This window comes from Enoplosus armatus, chromosome 8 (assembly GCF_043641665.1).
Source record: "Enoplosus armatus isolate fEnoArm2 chromosome 8, fEnoArm2.hap1, whole genome shotgun sequence".
NCBI classification, from domain to species: Eukaryota; Metazoa; Chordata; class Actinopteri; order Centrarchiformes; family Enoplosidae; genus Enoplosus; species Enoplosus armatus.
In genome coordinates this window covers 20,160,839-20,184,167 of record NC_092187.1, presented here as the reverse complement: position 1 = coordinate 20,184,167, position 23,329 = coordinate 20,160,839, and the positions used below count along the sequence as shown (strand labels likewise).

At 42.0% G+C, this 23,329-nt stretch overlaps 1 protein-coding gene across 1 annotated transcript in view; it reads left to right on the top strand.

Moving 5' to 3' along the window:
- Positions 1-22,649, top strand: part of rap1gapa (RAP1 GTPase activating protein a) — a 40,300-nt gene extending 17,651 nt beyond the window's left edge. The window contains exons 3-26 of the mRNA XM_070910885.1: positions 3,623-3,716; positions 8,641-8,676; positions 9,807-9,854; positions 10,333-10,371; positions 10,501-10,692; positions 11,892-11,995; positions 12,482-12,560; positions 12,656-12,709; positions 13,129-13,212; positions 14,288-14,388; positions 14,564-14,693; positions 15,583-15,738; positions 15,822-15,893; positions 16,000-16,086; positions 16,250-16,390; positions 17,816-17,941; positions 19,026-19,103; positions 20,146-20,255; positions 20,469-20,585; positions 20,770-20,887; positions 21,003-21,114; positions 22,032-22,111; positions 22,306-22,353; positions 22,591-22,649. Of these exons, the coding sequence (XP_070766986.1) occupies positions 3,623-3,716; positions 8,641-8,676; positions 9,807-9,854; positions 10,333-10,371; positions 10,501-10,692; positions 11,892-11,995; positions 12,482-12,560; positions 12,656-12,709; positions 13,129-13,212; positions 14,288-14,388; positions 14,564-14,693; positions 15,583-15,738; positions 15,822-15,893; positions 16,000-16,086; positions 16,250-16,390; positions 17,816-17,941; positions 19,026-19,103; positions 20,146-20,255; positions 20,469-20,585; positions 20,770-20,887; positions 21,003-21,114; positions 22,032-22,111; positions 22,306-22,314 (2,167 nt within the window). The 3' untranslated portion in view covers positions 22,315-22,353; positions 22,591-22,649. The remainder of the gene's footprint in view (positions 1-3,622; positions 3,717-8,640; positions 8,677-9,806; positions 9,855-10,332; positions 10,372-10,500; positions 10,693-11,891; positions 11,996-12,481; positions 12,561-12,655; positions 12,710-13,128; positions 13,213-14,287; positions 14,389-14,563; positions 14,694-15,582; positions 15,739-15,821; positions 15,894-15,999; positions 16,087-16,249; positions 16,391-17,815; positions 17,942-19,025; positions 19,104-20,145; positions 20,256-20,468; positions 20,586-20,769; positions 20,888-21,002; positions 21,115-22,031; positions 22,112-22,305; positions 22,354-22,590) is intronic.
- The last annotated feature ends 680 nt before the right edge of the window (positions 22,650-23,329 follow it).

Below are 23,329 nucleotides of genomic sequence, written 5' to 3'. Positions count from 1 at the left end.
GATGCGTGTTAAAACACCACTCAACACGCAAAATCTGCTTATCCGATAATGTGTTTTTATCTATGAGCTCTATTGACAAAAGCCCTCAGTTTTGTTTTTTAACCCCACACTGAGCTCTTCCAAAATAAACTGAACCGCAATCTGCAGTCTTTTCTCCAGGGTTTAAAAAAGAGATAGAGAGAGATTATTGTCCCACGACAGCAGGGCGCCTCAACAAATTACTGCTAATCTGGACAATGTTAAAGTTTTGCTCAATGATATAACACAGTGTTTTTTTTCACCGGTAATCTTTGGACAGAGAGAGGATTATTTATTTTGTTTATCACAATACACAGCTCTTAATGGTGCACAGTATGAGGACCGTGCTGTAATCCCTTGTTATCTCTTCATTTCTGACACATACAGCACACACACACACACACACACACACACACAGTACTTAACAACACTAGTCTTAGGTATACACTTGTTCATTGAGAAGCTGTCTAAGGAGACGACAGATGAGCTGACACTCTCCCTGCATAGAGTGTGATTTAGCAGGGATTTAGTGGGAAAAGGCATGACTGGTGATATTAGTCACAGGTCTGCTGGGAAGTGCGGATGGTAGCTTAGTGGAGGAAACGCACATGTTCACCGGGGATTGAATGAAACTCATTACAGTAATTAAAAACCTTTCCGCACATGCTTTCTCATCCTGCACAATTAGCATTAAGGAGGCTGCAATGCCTGTTCACCTTTAGGAGCTTAATGTTGGGCATAATCACCTTGTTCAAGTCATATCATAATGAAAATAAATGCATGTGGGTGTCATATTTTTTCTTTTCACGTGTGGCTGATGTGGTTGCCACAGCAACAGCCCTAGCTGGCTTGTGAGGCAGTGTGAGGATTGAAGGCAAACCCCATTTCCCTAATCAGCCCTGCTTTGCTTTCACTTTCTGAGCGGCAGACTTCAGTCGTCCCCTAGATGGTTGATGGGGGGAGGGTCTCCTGCTTTGAAGGGGATAAGGGTAGTGGTGGTTGGGGGCGGGTACGTGGTTTAGAGTTTGGGATTTTGGACAAGCACCACAGCTTGAGAGCAGCACAAAGAGGGTGGAGATTGGGAGGAAGTGACAGCTAAAGAGCACATATGTGTGTGTGAGAGACTGAGTGGGAGGAGAGAGCGTGAGGGAGGAGAATCAGCGGCAGAGAGGACACTCACTGGGAGTGTGCCACAGTCTGAAGAGCTGAGAGTGAGGCCAGCAGGTGAACGACTGATGGGAAGCAGCAAGTGAGCTGACTGAAGCTGGAGAGAGAGAGAGAGAGAGAGAGAGAGGGGGAGATAACTGTGAAAGAGAGGGGGAGAGGGAGTCAGACGCTTAACTAGACGAGAAGCACAGACAGTGAGTCATCTGCCCGAGTGCTGGTCACTGTCCGGACTTCCCAGGGAGCGCCCAGCGTACAGCTGCCACTGTGTGAGTAAGTTTGCTGCTCCGCTCCATGCAGGACATCGGGTCGCCCAGATGACATGCTGTGACTTCTTCACGCGGCTGATTTCTGTGGTGCATCGCCTAACCAGCTGGGGTGTGTTATGTAATTTGTTGTGGTGTTGGGATGAAGCTGTGGCTTAGTGCTGCAAACTGATCTGCAGGAGGGCTTACGTAGTAACGCTACAGAGAGCAGGCAGGTGTGTGTGTGTGTGTGTGTGAGCAGCAGTATGTAATGTGTGCTGTACAACATGCTTGTGATGTTTGTAAAAGACTGGACAGGACATTTCTTCTGTCACTTTCACTCTGATGTGTGTTTTGATGCTGCCAGAGGGATATAGATGGTGTGTCTTTATGTACTGTGTGTTTTGTACAGTATTACTGTACGCACAACACACTACCACTTTAGACAGACAGATGCATATGAATCCCTAAGTATTACCGCTAATTTCTTTTTGATATAATACAATATCTATCTTTAAGCCAACTGTTAGAAATGAATGTGTGTGTGTGTGTGTGTGTGTGTGTGTGTGTGTGTGTGTGTGTGTGTGTTTGTCCTGCATCCATCTATTGTGCATCAGTTCTAATTAAGAGTTCAGGGCAGCTGATGCCCCATCGTATCCTGTTCTCCCGTGGGAGAGCTGCTGCTGGGGCTCCTCTCCTCTCCTCATTCTTGTTTATTGAGCCGGCTGAGAAAAGGTTCATAATCACAATTGTTCCCATTTCATTTGGATGCTGCGGGACCTCCCTTGATTGAGGCTTCACTCGTTATAGCTGTAATAGCAGGCAGCGCTGTATGTTAATGATTCACGCTCTCTTTTCTTCACCTATATTTGATTCTGAGTGCACTCAGTGAATGGGAAAACAGATTTCCATCTCGGCCACTGTCCCTCTTAAGCAGCTGTTGGTCTTATCTACCTCCTCAGCACCAGAACAACACAGCTCCACACATTCACTCATGTAATTACTGCGTCAGCACACACAGCCACACTATCTACTTTAAAAATTATTCGTTTTCAAGCTCAATTGTTGTCAAATTTTGTCTCGTTGCGTTATTGAATGATGTTTCTCTGCATGTGGAGCTTGGTGGCTTCTGGCTGCTGGAATACACAGCGCCTTGTAGATTCAGAGATATGATACGTATTTCATCTGTAGCCTTCTTGGATCATCGCAGATGGAAATGTACATTTTTCACTTTGCATTATCACTGCTTCCTGATCATTTCAGATCCACGTTCATACTCATCGATATCTTGGCGTGTTTAAAATATATTGATGAATTGCTTTCTTAATGAAACAGATTGAAAGTCTGCTGAGCAAACTGCCCAGTGGTCAGTGTCAATAGGGCACCGTATCCAGCAGGGGCATCGATCAGCGATCCTGTGGGGTAAAAAGCCGTCCTGGTAGAGATATTGAGTTTAGAGCAAAGGATGTGTGACTGTAGTATTGCTCAGTTTTGCATTAGCAAATGTGCTCCATCTCCTGGGTTTGAGAAGAGAGACGCTCTGTTTGAATAGATGAGAAACTATGGGTATTGTGTCCCTGGATCCCTGAAGTGTTTGTGAATAGGAGCTTACGCACTAAAAGAAAGGAAGAACCTGTACAGAGGAATGTGATTTGATATCTTTTGGGAATTATGTTCACAGCTGCGAAGTCATATTTTGACTTATTGCAAGTGTCAGGCACAATTTGTATGTTCCTACAGTAAAACTTTAGGGTTAAAATGAGTGAATTTAGGAGTGAGGAAAGCTTCTGGGCACCAGGTTTAACCCTCTATAACTATGGCACTGCGGATTAGACAAAATAAATGATTCCCAGTGAAAATAAAGGATAGCTACAGTTCTTGAACTGATTTATAGAGGCATTAATCTGAATTACAGCGTGTATTCTCTGCTTTTTACACTGTTGTAAATTAGAGGTCCTATTTTGTGTGTCTGAAAATGTTACATTTTCTGTGTCAGATTTGGCCACTTTATGTGCTTCACTTTCTATGGACATAAATAAAATAGAACTGATCAGCAACACAGACGATGATTAAGTTAATTTTAAAAAAAGCCTCAGACCATCTGTCCATACAAATAAGGCATCACCTTTTTTTGTCCTCTTGTTTGATCTCAAACTGAGTGACCTTTTCTGACTGAATGTTCTGTCTGATTATAGGAAACAAGATGGGAGTGACCCCCGAATATCTGCAACACTAGAGCCCCAGCTGTTCCAGCCTACACTCTCATACACCAGCTCACCATTCCACAAGGTAGGAGGACAGCGAGGGGGGGCGGGTGAGTTTGCACTTTGACCCCTGACCTTATCTGATGGACCTCTGTGTGACCTTTCTTTCGGTTATCTTTGTTTGGTATCTCTGCTCATCTTGTCTCTACACCTGCTTCTGTCTGGACGCACTTGCTCGGTGTTCGGTCTGTATTTAATCTCTCACGACTGTATCAGACTTTCTGCTCGCAGTGTTACGTAGATTTCTTTTTTTGTTTTCTTTTGTTTAAGTTATGTAATTGGAGTTCACAGAGCTCTGTGTCTGGGATGATTATGTTCGCCTGTTTCAATTAATACAAATCTATTTTTAGCAGGAAGTTGTCAGCTTGGTGCCGACAATTTCTCAATCCAAGCCTAACAAATCTGACTCCATCAAAGCAAACAGAATACAGCCTGTCTGAGCAATAGTCATTTTTAAATCAAAAGACAAACGGCTTCGCCCCCACCAGAGTCGGTAATGTTTAATCAGTCTTTGTGTGGGGTTCAATTGTTATCCTGTTGTTTTTATGCCATCCAAAGCAATGAGCCAGTTTTACTTCAGTAAAAGTTCAGTGTCAGTTAAAAATAATCATCATATTTTGCAAGCTTTTTAAAAGGGTAAGTGCCGATTTCTGCTCTTCCAAAGTGTTTTTTTAGCTCGTGATACGTCTTCTGCCAAATATTCACTGCAAGAGGGTCTCATTCTCAGTTTGCCTTTCAGTATAGTTTTCAATGATTTATCAAGATTTTCAGCATTTATGAATCAGCTTAGCTTGATCTATTCTTCCTCCTCTCAGAGGAAATCGTCCTGAATAAAGACTAAATTGCCGTGATTGTAGATGAGGAATATAATGGGCAGAAAGTGAAAATGATTAAGCAGGAAATTATTTCAATTAATCAATCTACTGTCACAATACCACAGTATCAAATCCATCTTGCTGTCAGAAACTTCATGCCTACCTTCTGGCACATCTTTTCATTATGAATGACTAACGTGAAAAAAACTATTTCGGGATATTTTGGGAACTTAGGAACTGAACAAAGCTGAGCATGGTGGTGATTAAAAGTGGCTACAATCTCACTCAGATTGGTTTCATAAGGTCCCTCACACTTTGGATAGGGCTTAGACTTCTTGCAATCTGACTTGATCTGAGTAGAGCGGGAGAGAGCGGGAAGAGAAAGGGATTAAAGGAGAATTTGGAGATTGGGTAGTTTAACCGTCACTCCTGATCCGTGCAGCACACACCATCTGTAGGTACCTCAGATTTACTAGTTACAATTAGTCAGACATCCGGAGAGGATTTGTGAAACTTCTGTGTGTCTGTGGATTTAATCTAATTTAAAGGCACCGATGAAGGTATTCCAAACTTTGTTTATAATATTTTCACCATTTTTTCTTCACATCCTGGAGGAGAAACAGCGAAAAAGTGCATTACATCATGGTTTGTAATTGGACAGAAGAAAACACTTACTTTCCTGCACTCTAAAGGGCATCAGCAGCAGTTACAATGCAGTTATATGCAATATTTGATCTCTGCAACACCAATTTATACAACCCCCTTTGATTTGGAATCCAGGAAAAAAAGGTACACATCTGATGAGGATATTGAGGGACAGCGTGGTAATGTGATGTACTGTAGAATGATAAGGGCTTAGTGGGGCAAGACTCAGAGGAGCGTATCACTTTAATCAGAGCCCTGCGAAAACCAGGTCAATCTGCAATTAACCCCACCAGGTCTTATGGTCAGTGCCTAATTTAAACCACACTGCTACGCTGTCTTATTAACGATGCTGCATATTTCTGAGAGAGGAAACACAAACACTCAAAACAGTAATTGTTTTCAATGTTTGCTCTACAGTTCCTCATCTCAAGCTAATTAAAAATAAAGCATGTGTCTCAAGAGAAGACAATTCTGAGATGCTAGTAACACACTTAAAACAACAGCTTCAGGATACACATGGTCCAGTGCTCGTGGACAGTGTTGCCTCACTATTTTCTTTTGCCGTGTTACCGTACAACCTGTTTTCCTCAGAAGTTAAACCAATCAGGCTGGAATCCAATCGCCCTCCACAAATTTGCAATAGCAGCGAGATCCTAGACAAACCTAAATTAGCTGGAACCAGAAGGCAGAACTAAGGACCAGACATACTGTGCAAATATATAAGCCCCTGCATCCTGCTGATGTCCCTCAGTCATGTGGAGTTGGTCAGAGTTATAATGAGCTCTGTGAGGACACACAGGTGTGAGTTGCACCTGAGAAGTCTGGTTTGTGCTCTTGTCATAATGACGATCCTATTAGCTTTCGTAATGAAAGGTCTCAGCTCTAACACCTGCGCTGTAAGCTAGTCGGACTCCCTGTGGATCCCCATACCTTTTCTGCCACAATGAGATGTCTTGTTTTTTTCTCAAAAGGTTTCTGTTTGTCTCCACTTTGTTTCCACAGCAGTTTGAGTTCTTGTTTATTTATCTCGACTTTTGTCTACTTGTCTCCATTCATCTCAATATTTCCCAAATAATTTTGTTCACAGCGGATGGTCTCTTTGAATGTGATTTGCACTCATCATATATTATATTAGATTATATTTTTGGGAGTGTTGTCTAAATGGGACTGCCCATATAGCTCCTCTGTGAACAGGAGATTGCTGAAGGACTTGTCTTTGAGGGCAGAAGAGTTGGACTCCACCTTCGGCCACCTGTCAGCCAAAGTCAAGATAGGGTTAGTGATAAAGACATAGGTGGATGATGTGTGGTTTGGATTTCTTCCTGAGTGACAAGGACAGATCACCAGAGGACAAGACATCTCTAGCTGCACTGCACAGGATTACTTCTCTAAACTTCAAGCAATATCAGCTGCCTTTGCATGCAACCTGAGACATACACTTGCTGATAATCTTGTATGTTTAGAGCACACACTGGGAGAGCCTGTGGATCTTGTCTTCAACTTCGTCTGATCCAACACTTTGTCAGTCACGGTTGCAGTTAGCAGGGATGCAGCTTTACCTCAGGTGTCACAGCGGGACACAGTCGGCTGTATGCCATTTGACAGAGGCACAGCAGTGAGAGAGCGAGTTTAATCCAAACCTGTTGAAGTTGAGTCAAGTCGAAAACGTCTTTTAAAGCTGCAGGTTTGAGGGAAGTTAGAAATGGCAAAAAGTCATGACAACCACTTCAATGCTCCAATGGTGACAAAGGCACACTGGAAGAAACCCCACAATGTAAGTAGCTTTACTTTAGAAACATGCTGGATGGGAAAACATCACTAGATGGAAAACTAGAGAGGGAATTGACATCAATGTTGGAGATTCAAAACCTGACATGTAACATGAACTGTTACTTGTTTATTGAAATGATGAGCTGAAGAACAATGTCTGATTGTAGGGGAACATTTCTAGTTGTACTATCAGGTGTTTTAGTGTAAACAAACAGGTAACATTACAAGATTTGGTCAGACATATTCATGCTTTTTGGGGGAGTTTTATGGCTAATGCAGTTGTTGTTTGAGTCCAAAGATAATATGTAGCTCAACACTGCAGCTCCTCTTGTTCTAATCTCTGGTTAATGCTGTTGAAACTGGGGTTATTTACTTTCTGGGTTTGTGGCAGACAATTGTTTGCACATGGTGGAGGACTTTACTCATACTCACGTTGAACGACAAGATTGCTCTGTACACAAACTGTTTGACTCTTCCGGGCTTTACTGGCTGAACCTTTCAGCCTTCACTTGACTCCTCTAGACCGACGATGGACTGTTGAAATTCAGCCTTTTCCGCAGTAGTTAGAGTCGTCATGCGCAACTGATGCATGCAGGTTTTTGTGTGAAAATTTAAAGGACAATACCCCAACAGCTGGGGTCGGGGATATAAAGAATTAGGTTAAATGTGGGAAAGCCGTTCAGTCCCACATGACCGGGTTGTAGCGTGACAAACCACAAGAGAAATGCGAGAGATCACATGCTGCAATCAGGTAAAATGTTGATTAAAATAAATATAAGTCTTAACTTTGGCAGTGGTGTAAGTCATGGGAACAGCTGGCAGAAAATGTGTGCTTTACCAACTTTGCAACACCTTCTGTTCAGCACTATGGGAGTAGTGGGATAACAGTTTTCTTGAATGACTATGTTCAAAGTTTGACAGAAATGTTTTAAGCAGTTAACCTTAATGTTCTGTTTGGGGTCCTGGAGACTCTCTTTAACAGCTCAAAAAATCACATCACCTTGATATGTCAAGAATTTTCCTAATTTATGTAAATTGCTCATAAACATGAATCGATGTTTCAAAAGTCCATTACAGAAAATGTCACATTACTTCTGTTTGAGATCTCAGAGACCTCTGAAACCTACCTGCTTAAACACAGAGGATTTTCCTATGCTCTATATCTGTGATTAGTGTTGACAGCACTTTTTCTGCAGCACTGCCCCTCCAAAATCCCAAATATGTCTATTTTGGATTCCTGTTTTTAGGCATTAGAGAGTTTGACCTCTTTGGAGTCTGGTTGACCCCAAACATAAGTATCGCCACTATGTAGAATAACATTCTGTGTATTTCTTTGATGTAATGACTTTTTGGCAAACAAAATGAATAGTTATGCATGAATTTCCTTTATTTGGTTTAATATCAAGACTTTACGGTCGTTCATTATTTTATTTTATTAAGGTCAGCAGGAAAGAAGAAGAACTGTCTCCAGATTTGATTTTGCAATTATTTTTATTTTTACACACACAGCTGTGGGACCCCAAACAATAAGGAAGGTCGACAAAACACAACAGTTAAATGAATGTTTTTCTGTCCCTGGGTGGAGTGTGATGGGGCTCCACATAATAAGTGCTGAACAGGGTTCAGGTGTAACAATCAGACTCACTGCTGTAGAAATAAATTAACCTCGGCACTCGACAAATGAACTCAAAACATTTCATCTCACTCTCCTCTCTCCAGACCACAGACTTATTTGAAATGATTGAAAAGATGCAGGTAAGACGATGCATTGATCTTTGTACTTTGTCTCGGCTTTCTAAGACTCACCAAGCAACTAACCAGCCAGCGTGTCTCTTCCTGATTCTGCGGCACCTCCCTCGGCTACAATACTTCTCTGCACTCTGTACATGAGACGGATATTGAGTCTGGTGCTTACAGAGGAGAGTTGCCAGAGCATTATATGTGTGTCTCAGCATCTCTGTTAACATTCTGGTTGTAACACTGGCTGACAGCGCTGTAAGCTTATTATGTCACCTCAAAAACTGTCTCCTGGTTTCTGAAGGCTTTGGAAGGATGGTTATTTTAATCATGCGATCCCACACATAATGGGCTAAGAGTGTTATGATAGAGCTTGTCAAAACCCGTACTGCTTTTGTGCATGTGTGTTAGCAATTAGAGCGTCAGTGATGGAGTACACAATATAATACAAAACAGCTTTCAGTGGCCTCAACACCTCTCACGTCTGACAGTGTATGTTGGCATAACTGAATATTTCAAAAAAGAAATATTGGGTGTGAAGCAGGATTGTGTTTTTTTCCCTCAATATATGGATATGATGTATCGTCCTCCTTGACGCCAGGCGCCATCACCGAGCCCTGATTTAGTATCACTGCGTCTCTTTCTCTGCATCATTCCCGTTCACTCTCTTTCTCACATACACACCTCAGGTCCAATCTGTGTCACTTAGCTCAGCATCTTTTCTAATCCCTGGGGTCTCATTACCACACTTCTTCTGTGCGCTAACAGACTTTTCAGTCACTCCCAAATGCCTGCTCTTTAGCATCCTGTAACTGTGTTTTGGTATCCACTCTCTGTGTATTTAATGTATCTCTTTCCGTCTGTCCCTCTCTGACTTTGCTTGTTTGCCTGCTTAATATCTCTTGGGAAAACGGCGTTGTTAAGTAATGAGGCTGGTAATTTTCTCCCGGTTTGTTTTGTTGTAGTCATTTAGTCCGTGATTATTGCACTGATTTATGTATTTTTTTGCGTATGTCTAATCAGCGACAAGTGTTTGAATTGAGGTATCTGTGTTGACTTTTATGAATACAACACCAGCTGCTGTGTTGATGACTGAGCGTGACCCCTCTGTTTCTCTGGTTTTCTTATCTCACCCTCTCGTCTTGTAGGGCAACAGGATGGATGAGCAGAGATGCACCTTTCCTCCCCCACTGAAGGTACGACTCTCACGTAGAGACGCGACATTATTCACACGAAGCGGTCATTGTCTCACGACTGCTCCACCATATCTTGCTCTGCCAGACAGGCTGATTACTTCAGCTCACAGTAGCACAGTATTATTCATAATGCAATGCTCTCAAGTCTCTCAAGCCATCAGTCTTATACCGACAGAGTTAGTTAGGATTCAGAGTCGCATATCCTCTGCAGACGGAAATGAGGAAATCTTAGCGACAAATAATTGAACAGGATATGATGATTATGTAATACAGTGATACAGCACCATTAATGTGCCAAATAATGGCAATACTTTAATCAAGCTATGCTGTGATTCCTATGTAGTTGCCAAACTGATTTTCATTGCATAATAGTTCTGCAGTTAAACTGAAACCTTGTCCTTTGGGATTATAGAGTTGGACAGCGTTATTTTTATTCTTTGATGAGGAAACAAAGCTTTTTTTTCCTCATTTTTTTCAGACTGAGGAGGACTACATTCCATACCCAAGTGTCCATGAGGTAGGGTGAAAATGTGCTACAGTAGCACTTTTCACTATAAGTGCTTGTGTATCGATGAGAAACCAGTTCAATTTACTTGCACAGTTACATCGTTCTTTTTCTCAACCGTTTTTTTGCATTTTGGGACAGGTGTTGGGCAGAAAAAGCCCCTTTCCTCTCATCCTCCTGCCGCAGTTTGGTGGTTACTGGATTGAAGGGACGAACCATGAGCTGAGTGACACAGTGGACACAGAACAGCTGCAGCCTCTGTCCCCGAACACCCGCACCAAGCTGGAATGTAACACAACGGCTACCATCTACCGGAAACACTTCCTGGGCAAGGTTAGCCACTTTGTTGTACTTGACCTTTTTATTGTCATCCTGAGAAAGCAAGCCATGAACTGAAAAAACAATAATTTGTGACAATGTAAGCCCTTTTATGAAAACACAAATATTACGATTAAAAAAATAGACAACACAGGCATAATTAAAGTTTTTCTACACTGAATCTGTTTCCTACATCTTTTTTAATGTACTTGTAATTTCTCTCTTAACTTCAATGTAATTTGCTCCTTGGTTTGAATTCTCTCTATTATTTCTTTCTAGTTGCTTGATTTCTGAAACCATAATTTATAAGTTTGAAAGCAGAAATAGAAATGATATAAAACATGACTACATATAAAAAAATGTATGTAAATGTGTGTCACCCTTACATTGACTTTCTGTTGGCATTAAGTAATACAAAATATACATCCAAAACAACAGGCTTTTTCAATTTCTGTAATTATTATATCTCATAATGTCTTTAACATTGGGCAAAACCAAAAACATCACTGCTAAATCATATTTATCTTGTTGGATTGGTGTGTTTCCTCTCCAGAAACTGGATGCAGTAGTTGTATGTGTTGTTCGTCAAAGCTCCTTCCCATCTTAGCTTAGCTTGTACATCTTCATCTTGTCCCTCCTTTGAATTAGATTTTTAAACATTCAACAGTTCATAGTTTTTCCCATGTTCAGTTTTTATGGTTGCAATCATGCAAGTAAATATAATAACATGAACATCAAATAATCATGTTTACTTAGCAAAAAAGTCACTTTTTGAAAAAGTGTTCTTCTGAAACTGCTTTCAAAGTGGTATTACTGAAGTCGTTCTCATGAAGGCCCTCATTACAACAGCTTCCTTCCTCCTCAAATGAGCCTCATTACTCTCACAGAATATTTCACAATCAATTTCACTTTTTGCTCGTTACAGTAATGAAATGAATAAGCAACAAACGAATCCCGGTGGAGTAAACCACTAACTGGCCTCGCTGTTTGGCACCTCGTACACTGTCGCTAATGAAGATGTATTACACTTTGCCACCTGCTCTTACAGTCGCATAATAAGAACAAATTTGATCTCTCTGTAGTAAAAGAGCAACAGAAGAAGAAAAGGTACTCAGATTGGAAAGATATGGCTAATGACTGGAGCACTTGCACATGTCTCATGCACTCTGTTTGTGACAGATACTAATGGCCGTATCCTTGTACTGTGCCCTCAGGAACACTTTAATTACTATTCAGTGGACAGCGTCCTTGGACATCTGGTGTTCTCTCTAAAGTACGATGTGATTGGTGACCAGGAACATCTCCGTCTAATGCTCAGGTAGTGCTCATTATGCATACATGATGCAGTAAAATGTCACTTCATTTAGAGAGAAAATCAAATCTTTAAATCTGTGTTCTGCACATCAGCACCAGAACTAAATGAATGTGTAGGTTTAAACAAAATGTCACCACTTTCATGATCAACAGGAAATAAATGCAGAATAATCCACTTTTTTTTTGTTCCTAAAATCCCCTGTATTGACTGGATAAATACATCCTCCCAGCACGTTATCATAAGAGTCATAAAGCTGGAGAGAGTGTCAACAGCACTGTCATTTCCACAGCAGAGTAACAGATGGACTATTTAGGCCAGCGAGTGGGTGGGGAGGGAGGGAGGGAGAGAAGGCAAAGCGAGGCGAGGGTGGGGAAGTTTGATCATGGTCCATACCGGATCATCTCTTTTCCCATCTGATCCGGTTCTGAGAAATGTTGCATCACATTATATGGCTTTGAAACCACACTGATTGTTTTATGACTTCACCAGGAACAAGCTGAAAACCCACCATGATGTGATCCCCATTTCCTGTCTGACAGAGTTTCCTAATGTGGTGCAAATGGCCAAGGTAAGAAGAGTTGTTTTTATTATTCACAGATTGATCTGCTGCGACAGTGTCCGAGCACTTTCTAACATTTTCTCTCTCTTTTTTTGGAATCCAAGCTTGTCTGTGAAGAGGTCAACGTGGACCGTTTTTTCCCTGCCCTTTATCCAAAAGTAAGATCTGGCTTGGTTTGTATAGTTGCAGCTGCTGTATATGCTGCCCTTTCCAGTCCCACACATCTGATGATTTCAAAGATTTCAAAGCCTGTCTTAAAACAGAACAGGTGTCAATAGGAAACACTGTCCAGGGAAACAAAAGGAGGGAATTTCATATCAAAAACACTATAACTTTGGAAGATATCCCCGTGATTTGTCTAACTCTATCTGTCGTGCTGATTTTGTCCCCCATCACTTACATTGGAAGCATGTTAGCAAGAGATCTCTTATTGGCCAATATGAACAAGAGGGATGATTGAAGCAAGCTCAGCCTGTTTTAATGTTCATATGGACACCTGACTATTGTGTTAAGACAGACTTGAAAAACTGTGAACCTGTCCTTTATGTTTCTTGTCATATCTGTATTCTTTTTGCAGGCTTCAAGACTTATTGTCACCTTCGATGAACATGTGATAAGCAACAATTTCAAGTTTGGGGTAATTTATCAAAAGTTTGGACAGGTGAGCTAAAAAGGAAAGTTGCTGTTTATTTTTGGGGGGTTCAGAGATGGTTCTGTAGTTGCATGCATCCTTTATATTCATTGTATTCAGTCAATGAACAATGAGAATCTGCTTTATTTTGTAATTTCTGATTTCCTCAAGGAAGCTGATTATGCTCAGTCCTCCTCAGTTTTAATTATGGCTTTCAGTCCTGCCCTGTCACCGTGGTCGTCTCCAACACTCCCTCTCAGTCTGAGGCAATCATAGCCCTCTTGTTTACTAGGTGGGGGGAGGGGGGCAGAAGAGCTATTGAATGCTTTGCTGAGGGTACTTGTACTTTCGAATGGAGACCTCTTTGTGTAGAGATCTGCACTGTTGATCCCTTAAAGCCTGCAGGAGTTTAAACCCATTGTTAAATACATTGTAAATGAGCCGAGGGCCATCTGAAGAAAGCAGTTAGGGCCCTGTGCTCACTATCCGGGACTTTCTTTTATTCAGGAGGGTTGACAAGTGGAGAAAAGCATGATGGTTAAGAAGGCATATTGCATGCAGGAAACAAAACAGAAATACCCTATAAGCAACAGAAGCTTCTTCTAAGGCTTTGTTTCTGTGTGTGTGTGTGTCACCACCACTCCACATGCTGACAATAGATAATCAACAGTCCATCACGGCTGATCATTATTGCACAAGCCCATCCCTAAACCTTCTATTATACCTACTGTTATAATTGATTCAAGCCACCTCTGTAATCTCAAATGCAAATGCAGTGTGTTTGAACAAGAGTGACAAACACACACTGAATGCACTCCGCTTTCCTGCATCCAGTTATTGACCCTAATGATCTGTTGCATGTAAAACACACCTTAGAGAAAATACTCACTGTGCTGTGCAAACCTTGCCTCTTGTGATCAGTTTTCATTTTGCTTCTCAGACATTGTCCTCAGCTAGTTTATTCGTAATGCAGACATAAGTGCCATTATTACTGGATACTAACGTTGTATCCTCCTCAGCACTTTTAACTTACAGCTGCTGAAATCATTTTGTCCCCCAAGCCTTGAAGTTTATGTTGTTGTTGTTGTTTTTTTGCTGGTTACAGACTTCAGAGGAAGAGCTGTTTGGCAACAGTGAAGAGAGTCCTGCCTTTGTAGAATTCCTGGAGTTTCTAGGAGAGAAAATTGAGTTGCACAACTTTAAAGGGTGAGGATCAAAGTGTGGTTTGAAGGCACTAAATATACTCCACCATACTGTACATTTTCACAACATGATGCCAACCGCAATTTACATGATATCAGGATAGCTACAGGAATGATGGTCATGCTACTGCAGCAATGGTGGAGAATATCTTGTTAGACACGGTTCTGTGTGCTTGCAGTTTCCGCGGAGGGTTAGACGTGACTCACGGGCAGACTGGCGCTGAATCTGTCTACTGCAACTACCGCAACAAAGAGGTCATGTTCCATGTGTCCACAAAGCTGCCTTACACGGAGGGGGACACCCAGCAGGTACTGTAATGCAATAGCAGACAAACACATCTTTCGTGATTCACTACAAGCTGTCAGACAAGTTCCCTCTGGGTATTGTAGTACCATATTTTGCATGTACGTCCCTGTTGTGCTAAACAACCGCAGCACATATTTGCAAAAAAAAAGTAGTAAACATGAATCACTTTAAATTTATTCCTTAGTGTCTGCATATGTGAGCAGCAGTCCTCCCTCACAGTGATTTAAAGCTGAGATGCAGCGCTGCTCTGCTCACACGGCCGAGTCCTCCTCCTTCTCCGTCTCACATATCCACACAAGCGCTGATTAATTAGCACACGCTCACACACCATTTGCTATCCTGGTTTATAAAAACACAGATGAGGCAATGTCTATATGTTCAGTCCCCCCCCCAGCAGTGGTGGGTGTGCAGGCTCTGGCTCTTTTGAGCCAATCAGGGCTTGTCCAGGCTGTCATCGTGGGAAAGAGCACTCCCTGGTGGTGTTTCACAAATTCACACGCTTTCAGTTGGGAGACAGGAAAAATGAAGAGTGAGCACTTATAGTCACAAAATGTATTAGCTGTGTTCAGTTGGCCATATGCCTGATTAGCTAGCTTTGGTGTAATGGTGTAAAAAAGTTTTCTTTGAATTAGACTGGGCTTTATGAACAATTAGAAGGAATTACCTATTGGCTTTCAAATTCAAATCCAGGCAGCATTAAATGTCCTAAATATGTTGTTAATGTGGCTTTCTGAAGCCTACAGATAACAAACAAAATTCATACATCCATCATCCAATGTGGCATCAGCATTCTTTCATCCTACAATAAGTTTCTTGAGAGAAACATACCTGCATTGGTTTACCTCTAAATTCATTTGTCATAAGTTGCTATCTGTTGCTGGTGTGTTGCAGTTGCAGAGAAAAAGGCACATAGGGAACGACATCGTGGCCATCGTATTCCAAGAGGAAAATACTCCCTTTGTACCGGACATGATCGCCTCCAACTTTCTCCACGCCTACGTTGTTGTCCAAGTGGTCCGCCCCTGCTCTGACGATGTTCTCTACAGGGTAACTTATATCCCCCACTACGAGCTGACTTTGCTTCCTGAGATAAACACTGGATTAAATTCAATCTTAATATTAATTCCCAGGTGTCCGTGACAGCACGGGATGATGTACCTTTCTTTGGCCCGGCCCTCCCAAACCCTGCTGTCTTTAAAAAAGTAAGAGAAAGAGCAACTTGTAGACCTGAACTACTGCATCCTCTAGCCAGTCCCCATCATTTAGTTTCCGACATGAAGCCTTGTATCTTTGCTCCTCTCTTTCCAGGGCCCTGAATTCCATGAATTCCTTTTTACTAAGCTCATCAATGCAGAGTATGCCTGCTACAAAGCTGAGAAATTTGCCAAATTAGAGGTGAGCTGTTGAAAAGCAACTAAAACATTTCTGTCATGTTGCATCTCTGGCAAGCCAGCAGAGCCATAGAAAATATCCATTGCTTCCCTCTGTTTCATTTCCCTCTGTGTGTGTGTGTGTGTGTGTGTGTGTGTGTGTGTGTGTGTGTGTGTGTGTGTATAAGGAACGGACGCGGTCGGCCTTGTTAGAGACCCTTTATGAGGAGCTCCATGTGAACAGCCAGGCCATGATGGGTGTTGGAGGAGAGGACGACAAACTGGAAAACGGGAGTGGAGGAGGAGGGGGCTTCTTTGAGTCCTTCAAGGTAACTGGAGAGGCAGCAGCAGAGGCTTCAAACTGACAGCTTCACTTTCTGCAACTCTCTGCTTCAAAATAAAAAAGGAAAGAAACAAGTAAAAGACAAGGGCTTAAGGATCTAAAACATCTTTGCATAAACAAAGTCCTTTGTAATGATTTAAATTCTATATTTTACTCATGCTAGCACTAAGATAGGAACACTGTTGTTTACAAAAACGGCAATTATAATTTAAGCTTAGACTTATCTCCATTGAAGAAGTAGTTTGACATTTTGAGAAATACACTGATTCGCTTTCTTGATGAGGGTTAAGTGAGAAGATAGATGCCACTCTCGTGCGTGTCTGCTAAATATGTAAACTGCAGCCGGTTAGCTTAGCTTAGCATAAAGACTGGGAACGGGGAAACGGCAAGCCTGGCTCAGAGAAACCACCATGAATTTTTGTTTTTACACTTTGGCTTTTGTATGGATTAAACAAATGAGATATAACGTGTTAATTACCAAACTTTAGAGGTGCCAGTAGCTGGATTTTATTACTTTCGAACAGCCAGGCTATCTCTTTCCCCTTGTTTCCAGTCTTTATGCTAAGCTAAGACAACCCGCTGCTGGCTGTAGCTTCATATAGTGGACACATTTGAGAGTGATTTTGATCTTCTTATCTAACTCTCGACAAGAAAGCAAACAAGTGCCTCTCCCAAAACTGGCATCTACATTAGTTATAGTAACCTTTTTTTTTTTAATACCAGCTGATGTTTCTTCTGTGGATGTAAAAAAGGTTGTCTTCTCTCTGCCAGTCTTTCAGGATTGTTCTTGTCTATATGTAAACTGTGGGCTGTAAGGGCTTTATTAATCTCCCTCAATCTCTATTAATCTGAATGAAGAGAAGCTCTGCTGCTCAGTCCTGCTGGAGCACACCACTCTTGGCTTCCCAGTATTTCTTCCTCGTGCTTTCTAGCTGTTTTGTGCTGCTGTGCTCTTTGCCTGCTCCAGTGTTCGGTCACTGGTCTGTCATAATAGCAAAGGGAATGGATGGATTTCTTTCACCATCAGATGCCTTTGAGTCTTCACTCTGTTCCACTCCTGATAAGAGGTTTTAAATTTTAAACTAGGGCTTTAAACTTCTCCTGGCTGCGTTTAAACTCAGTGTGGTCCGACATCTGTGAGCCACTTGGCCCTTTCTACTTCCCCTCTCTGCTCTTACCACCTATCTACACATAATGACTCATCTTAACCCCCCTCCGGGCTCTAAAGCTTAGCAGTGTTCTCTGTCGCTTCCTTGTCTGTCAGGATTAGCATCAGGCCAGGGCTCTCTGCCTGTAGTGGTCAGTGTTCAGGGACAGCCCCGAGGCTCCTCTCGGCCTGTAACGCCGTACAGCGATGCTGAGGGGTCAGCGCCATCTGAATGTATCTCCTCCTCCTCGTCTCTCTCTGTAGCGAGTGATCCGCAGCAGGAGCCAGTCTATGGACGCCATGGGTCTTGCTTTCAGGAAGCCGCAAACTGTCTCCACTAGCGGCAGCTTTAACCACAACCCTGCAGAGAGCCCCAAATTCCCAGGGATAGTAAGTACAGTCCCCACTCCTCCTGGTCTTGAGTGAGGCGAGTCTCGCTCCCTCTGCCTCCCTGAACAGTTCTACTAGAGTTCATGCCCCCTCCTCCCTCACCTGCCTGCTGCACTAACTTCTCACAGAGAGGGGCCACACACTCGATCGAGTCTGCCTGCGTCTTAAACTTGGCTCTCACTTTGCAATGATTGCACATTGTCTGCCACCACAAGATGAAGTGACTGGACACTCATAGACTTGAATACTTCTAGGACACAAGGTGAATTTCTCCCCCGGGTTAAAGCTGACTCTAATACTTACTGTTTTTTTCCCGTGTTCTCATTATTTTAATCCCCATGCATCTGCAGTGTTCATAAGTGTTCGCTTGAATTCGCTTGAATGTGGGTTGAATTCTGTTTGTGTGTGCATGCCAGCTAAAGGTTGGGGACTTTTTTTTGGTGATCACACAATATTTTGATTGTGATTATGAACAAATCTGTCTATCTATCTATCAGTTCTCTCATTTGTATGAAAGTAAAAATCATCATGAAATTTCGTTTTCTTTCTGAACTTTTAGTCATGTTTATTTTGGAAACAGACACCCACATTAGTACTGTATTTCTATCACATCACTCACCATTATTATTAACCAACATGATGTATTATTGACTATAACTCAAGCTTGCTTTTTGCCCATAATCCTGTCTTGCTGTGAAACCTAATGTATAACATGCTGTTTGTCCCCCTCTACTGTTGTTTTTATCTCTTCTTCATCCTCTTTCTCACAGGCACATGGCTCACATAACTGGCTCATCACTCTCCCTCTTCTCTCTCAGCTGCCTGTGTTGTACCCATGGAGCCGAAATGTCCCTCTGTGTATTCTCCAGTTAACGCGTGCTTTGTATTTTGTTTGAACAACACGACTTACTGCATGGAATCTCACATATATTTGTATATATCTCATGTTCTCTCTTCCCCCTCCCTTTACCCCCCTCTCTTCCTTTTTGTCGTCTGTCCTCATCACATCACTCTCTCTCTCTCTCTCTCTCTCTCTCTCTCTCTGTCTCCCCCTCTCTGTATCTCCTCTTCCTGTGTGGCTCAGTCATTGCTTGTCCCAGGCAAAAGTCCCAGTAAATATGGACGTCGAGGCAGTGCCATAGGGATAGGAACAGTAGAAGAGGTTCATGTCTAATTCTAACTACTCTCTAACTACTTGCTTCTCCTACTTTGCTCCTTCTTTTGTCTGCATGGCTCCGCTGCATCACGGCCAGACATTTTTCTCTACACATTTCAGCACTTTGTATTCAACACAGTATGCGTTTTGCGCAGGATGTATTGTACAATCTGTGACAAAACAAAAGCAGATATTGATATTCTCCTCCGCATTTTCTCACTGAATTCCAATCTGTGGGATTTTACAGAGACTACTATCTAGAAATCAATCACATATTAAGAGATAATCAGCTCTGTGATATGAGTGTGGAACATAGACAGTAAAAAGTCACATTTGAAGGGGCCACCTTTGGCTCCCTACTGACGAATATTGTAGATTTTCTTCCATTCTCACTGTCCTATCTGCTTTACTGCAGTACGTGTTCGCCTTCTGCAGTCTATTAGTATGACTATTCTGTATTTTAATTCCACTATGCTTAATCCTCTATTTGTTTAAAAATGATGAATATTAATGATTTAATGACCCCTTTGCAGAGAAATTATTTAAAAAAGAATCCTCCTCCTGCTCTTTGAAGCCACGTTGAATAAAAGGCTTTTTTTCAAGTTCTTATTTTGAGAGCTTTAAAAGGGAGATTGAATGAACAAAGCAGTCGCTGAGAAAGCATATTTAGTGGTACGCCCCGGAGCCTTTAAATCCATCTTTCATCTCCCGCCTTAGTGCGCTCTGCTCTGGCTGAAAGACTGGCACCAGGGCTTGACATTAAGCCTCTAAGTGCATATTTTAACTTTTTTTTTCATCACAGTAACAACTCGAAGGGAGCAATATTCCTGTTCAGCCTTATAATTCAGGGTGTTTTTCAAAAGGCACTTTTTTCCCCAAATTAATACAGTAAAATTAAATTTGAATGGTTAAATCAAAATAACCACCAACTCCCCTCAGTAATAAATAAATAGACTGATAAGCTCTCGAAATGAACTTAATATTACTATATTAAGGTATTTAAGTTATTAGACTCTGACACTGACTGCCTCTCCTCTCTCCCTGGCAGTCTTTGATAATCCCAGGGAAAAGCCCGACTAGGAAAAAGTCTGGTCCTTTCAGCTCCAGGCGAAGCAGTGCCATCGGTATTGAAAACATTCAAGAAGTCCAGGAGAGGAGGTGAGCTAAGACTACTGCTGTATTTATTTTTGTTTGTATCCCTACACTATTTTGTATTTTCTACCGTGTTAAAACCTTGTAATCGCTAACTATGGTTCATAATTTACTACATTTCACTTGTTATCAGGGGATGCATGTTTATTGATTTTGTCTGTGTTGCACCCTGTTTGCTTTTCCTGATATTTTTATACCACATGTCTCATGTAGCAGCAGAGAGAACTCCCCAAATACCCAGAAGACCCCTGACAGCGGTCACGTCTCTCAAGACCCCAAATCTGACAACTCGTCCAATCAGAGCTCTCCTGAGGTGCTCACAACCACCAAGAACAGGTGTGTATAACTGACAGGTTAGAGCCATATCGGATATATTGATCATACCTGTGTTTGTGTAACCGCTGGGCAACCTCAGCTGTGGCAGCATGTTGAATGACTGTGTCCTATACATAAGATAAAGTCAGGCTTGGCTGTGCTGGAGACTGGTTAACCCAGGGTGTAGTTCTTGTCTCGGTGGCAGGGCCCCGTCCATCCCTGAGGGTCACGACCTCTCCCGCTCCTCCTCCAATGCTAGCAGCTTCGCCAGTGTGGTGGAGGAGAATGAGACAGAGGCCACAGAGGACTATGACACAGGCATGGTGAGTGCTATACTCAGTATGTGTGCCTGTAAGAAAACAAGACAGTTCTTATAAGTCTTTAAGTCTAATATACATACACATGTTTTGCTGTGTCTGTCATCTGTACGCTCTCCAGGAGAGTCTGTCGTCGGCAGGGACGCCACACAAGCGAGACTCCTTCACCTACACCACCTGGCTGGAGGACAGCGCCAGCAGCACCAGTACCACCAGTCGCGGTAGCTCCCCAGGTGAGAGAGGTGGGGTGCATGGAGAAGCAGGTCCAACATATTGAGAAATTATTCAACACTTATAAGAGTTAACCAATGTCGTGAGGTTGTATATTCATCACAGTGTGCTTGTTTGCTCATTTGTATGTTTGTTGATTAATTCATTCATTTTTGGCAAACACTTCATAATAAGGGTGGAAAACACCCGACTTACTGATGCATAACTAATGCACGCAATGACTCATGATAATTTAATGCATGAATAAATGCAGGCTGCATTATGACTTCCTCTCGCTCTCCATTAAGAAATAATTAAGTCACTCACTGAGTTTATGTGATTAGTTAACGCTTAATGGATCATCAATAAATTAATGTTATCTCACATGTCCATAGTCCCCCTTAGTGGAGTCGTGGAGTGAAGAACAGGATATTAGTAAGGCTTTCAGAGAAGGCAGAGTAGAGTAAAGAGGATGACAATAGTGTACAGAGATGGACATTTTGCCGTTCTACTAATGTGATTCAATATCTCAGCTCATTCCGGATTTATGATTGTAAGAAGGAAATGAACAGGCTATGGCACCTTGCCTTCATCAGGGTGTCTGAGGCTGTTTCCGATTCCCTTACGTACAGTCCTTAGATCAGTCATGTGACCTGTAGATCACCCTAGATACCAAATTTACAATACAGCATTATCATCATCTTTTCAAAACTGATTTTTACAAAAATTTCATATTTCTTATCGTATCTTAATGAATACGAAAATGTTTACAAGGGAAATGCGAATGGCCACAACTGCAAATGATCTAATATTACAAACCATCTTTTCAGAATATTCTTTAGCAAATACAGTCTTTCATCTGAACCCATCAATGGGTAAAAAGGTCAGTCTGCGATGGACATACGTGACTGGTTTGATGTGCTGTTGACTTGTCCTTCAGGGCCTGGTAAACCTGAACGAGGGAAGGTGACAGACATCCGTATCAAACTGGAACGACCACACGATCATCAGTCTTCATCGGTGAGTCAACTCCATCCTGGACGAAACTGAAATCTTACTTCTCATTTATCAGCTACCTTTAAATCCCCCTTTGTCGCTCTGCATGATTCTTTTTGTCTTTTGTTTTGTTTTTTATTGATGTTTGTGTGCTGTTGCTGATGTTTGGTTGTGCTCTGTTTGTTTTTTTATTGCTGTTTGTGCATCTCTGTGTGCAGAACTGTTAGCTCCACCCACCTGGTTGTATCCTGGATCTCCATCTTCAGGTTAGACTTCCCCCAGTGCCCTCTCATGGTCTCTCAGTCCAGCAATTTAAACTATGGACCAGATATACTGCATATGTATCGATAGCAAAGCTGTATAAATACTGTATATTCAGTTTTCTGTGTAACTGTTTTAATCTGCTTGTCAAGATTACTGAAGAAGAAACACAACCAAAACATATAGATGTGTATTCTTAATTTTTGCAGAGTTTTGACCAGACATCTCTCTTATTCCCAAAGCATTCCCATATGTCACAATCCCTCTGGGAGATGAGACAAGTGCAGGCGTTCGCCATGACCAATGATGAGAAGGAGGAAGATGAGAAAGAAGAGAAGAAGCAGGTGGAGCCCGGCCGGTCGGCAGCTCAGTGAGGGCCGGAGTGCATCGTATCCAGAAGCCTGGAGGACGCTGGAGAGGATGACGCACACAGAGGGGCCAGCTTTTGCACAGTGTTGTTTCCTTCCACCCTTTTCTTTGCCTGTTCACGCATCTGTTGCAGAGTTGTTGTTTTTTTACCTCACCTTTTGTTTCAAAAGCGCACATTTTTATCTACAAATGTAGTAGTTTTATTCATAAAAGATACAACTTTGGTTTAGTTTGTCTTGTTGAAGCCCAGTCTGCTGGCTATTCAGGGTAAAGACAGTGCCATTGTGCTCTTTGTGGGAAGGACTTTTGCTGCAACATGGAGAAGATAATTGCCTGGATGGTTTAAGCAAATCAACAAAGGTTTTGGCTCAATAAAGATCTCTAATGTATACACAGATGGATATTTTATCTAATGTGACATAGAAATGTTCTGCTGGATGTTGTAAAATATGATAAAATCCAAGTTTCTTTTAACCCTAACCCAAATCTCCACGAGATTCGATTTCAAACTGAACACCTCGGGTCACGGTGAAGAGAGCAATGTGTCGTAGATAACATGAAATGGCCTTAAACATAAAAACTTAAACATGCAATTTCTTTATCCCTCGGATT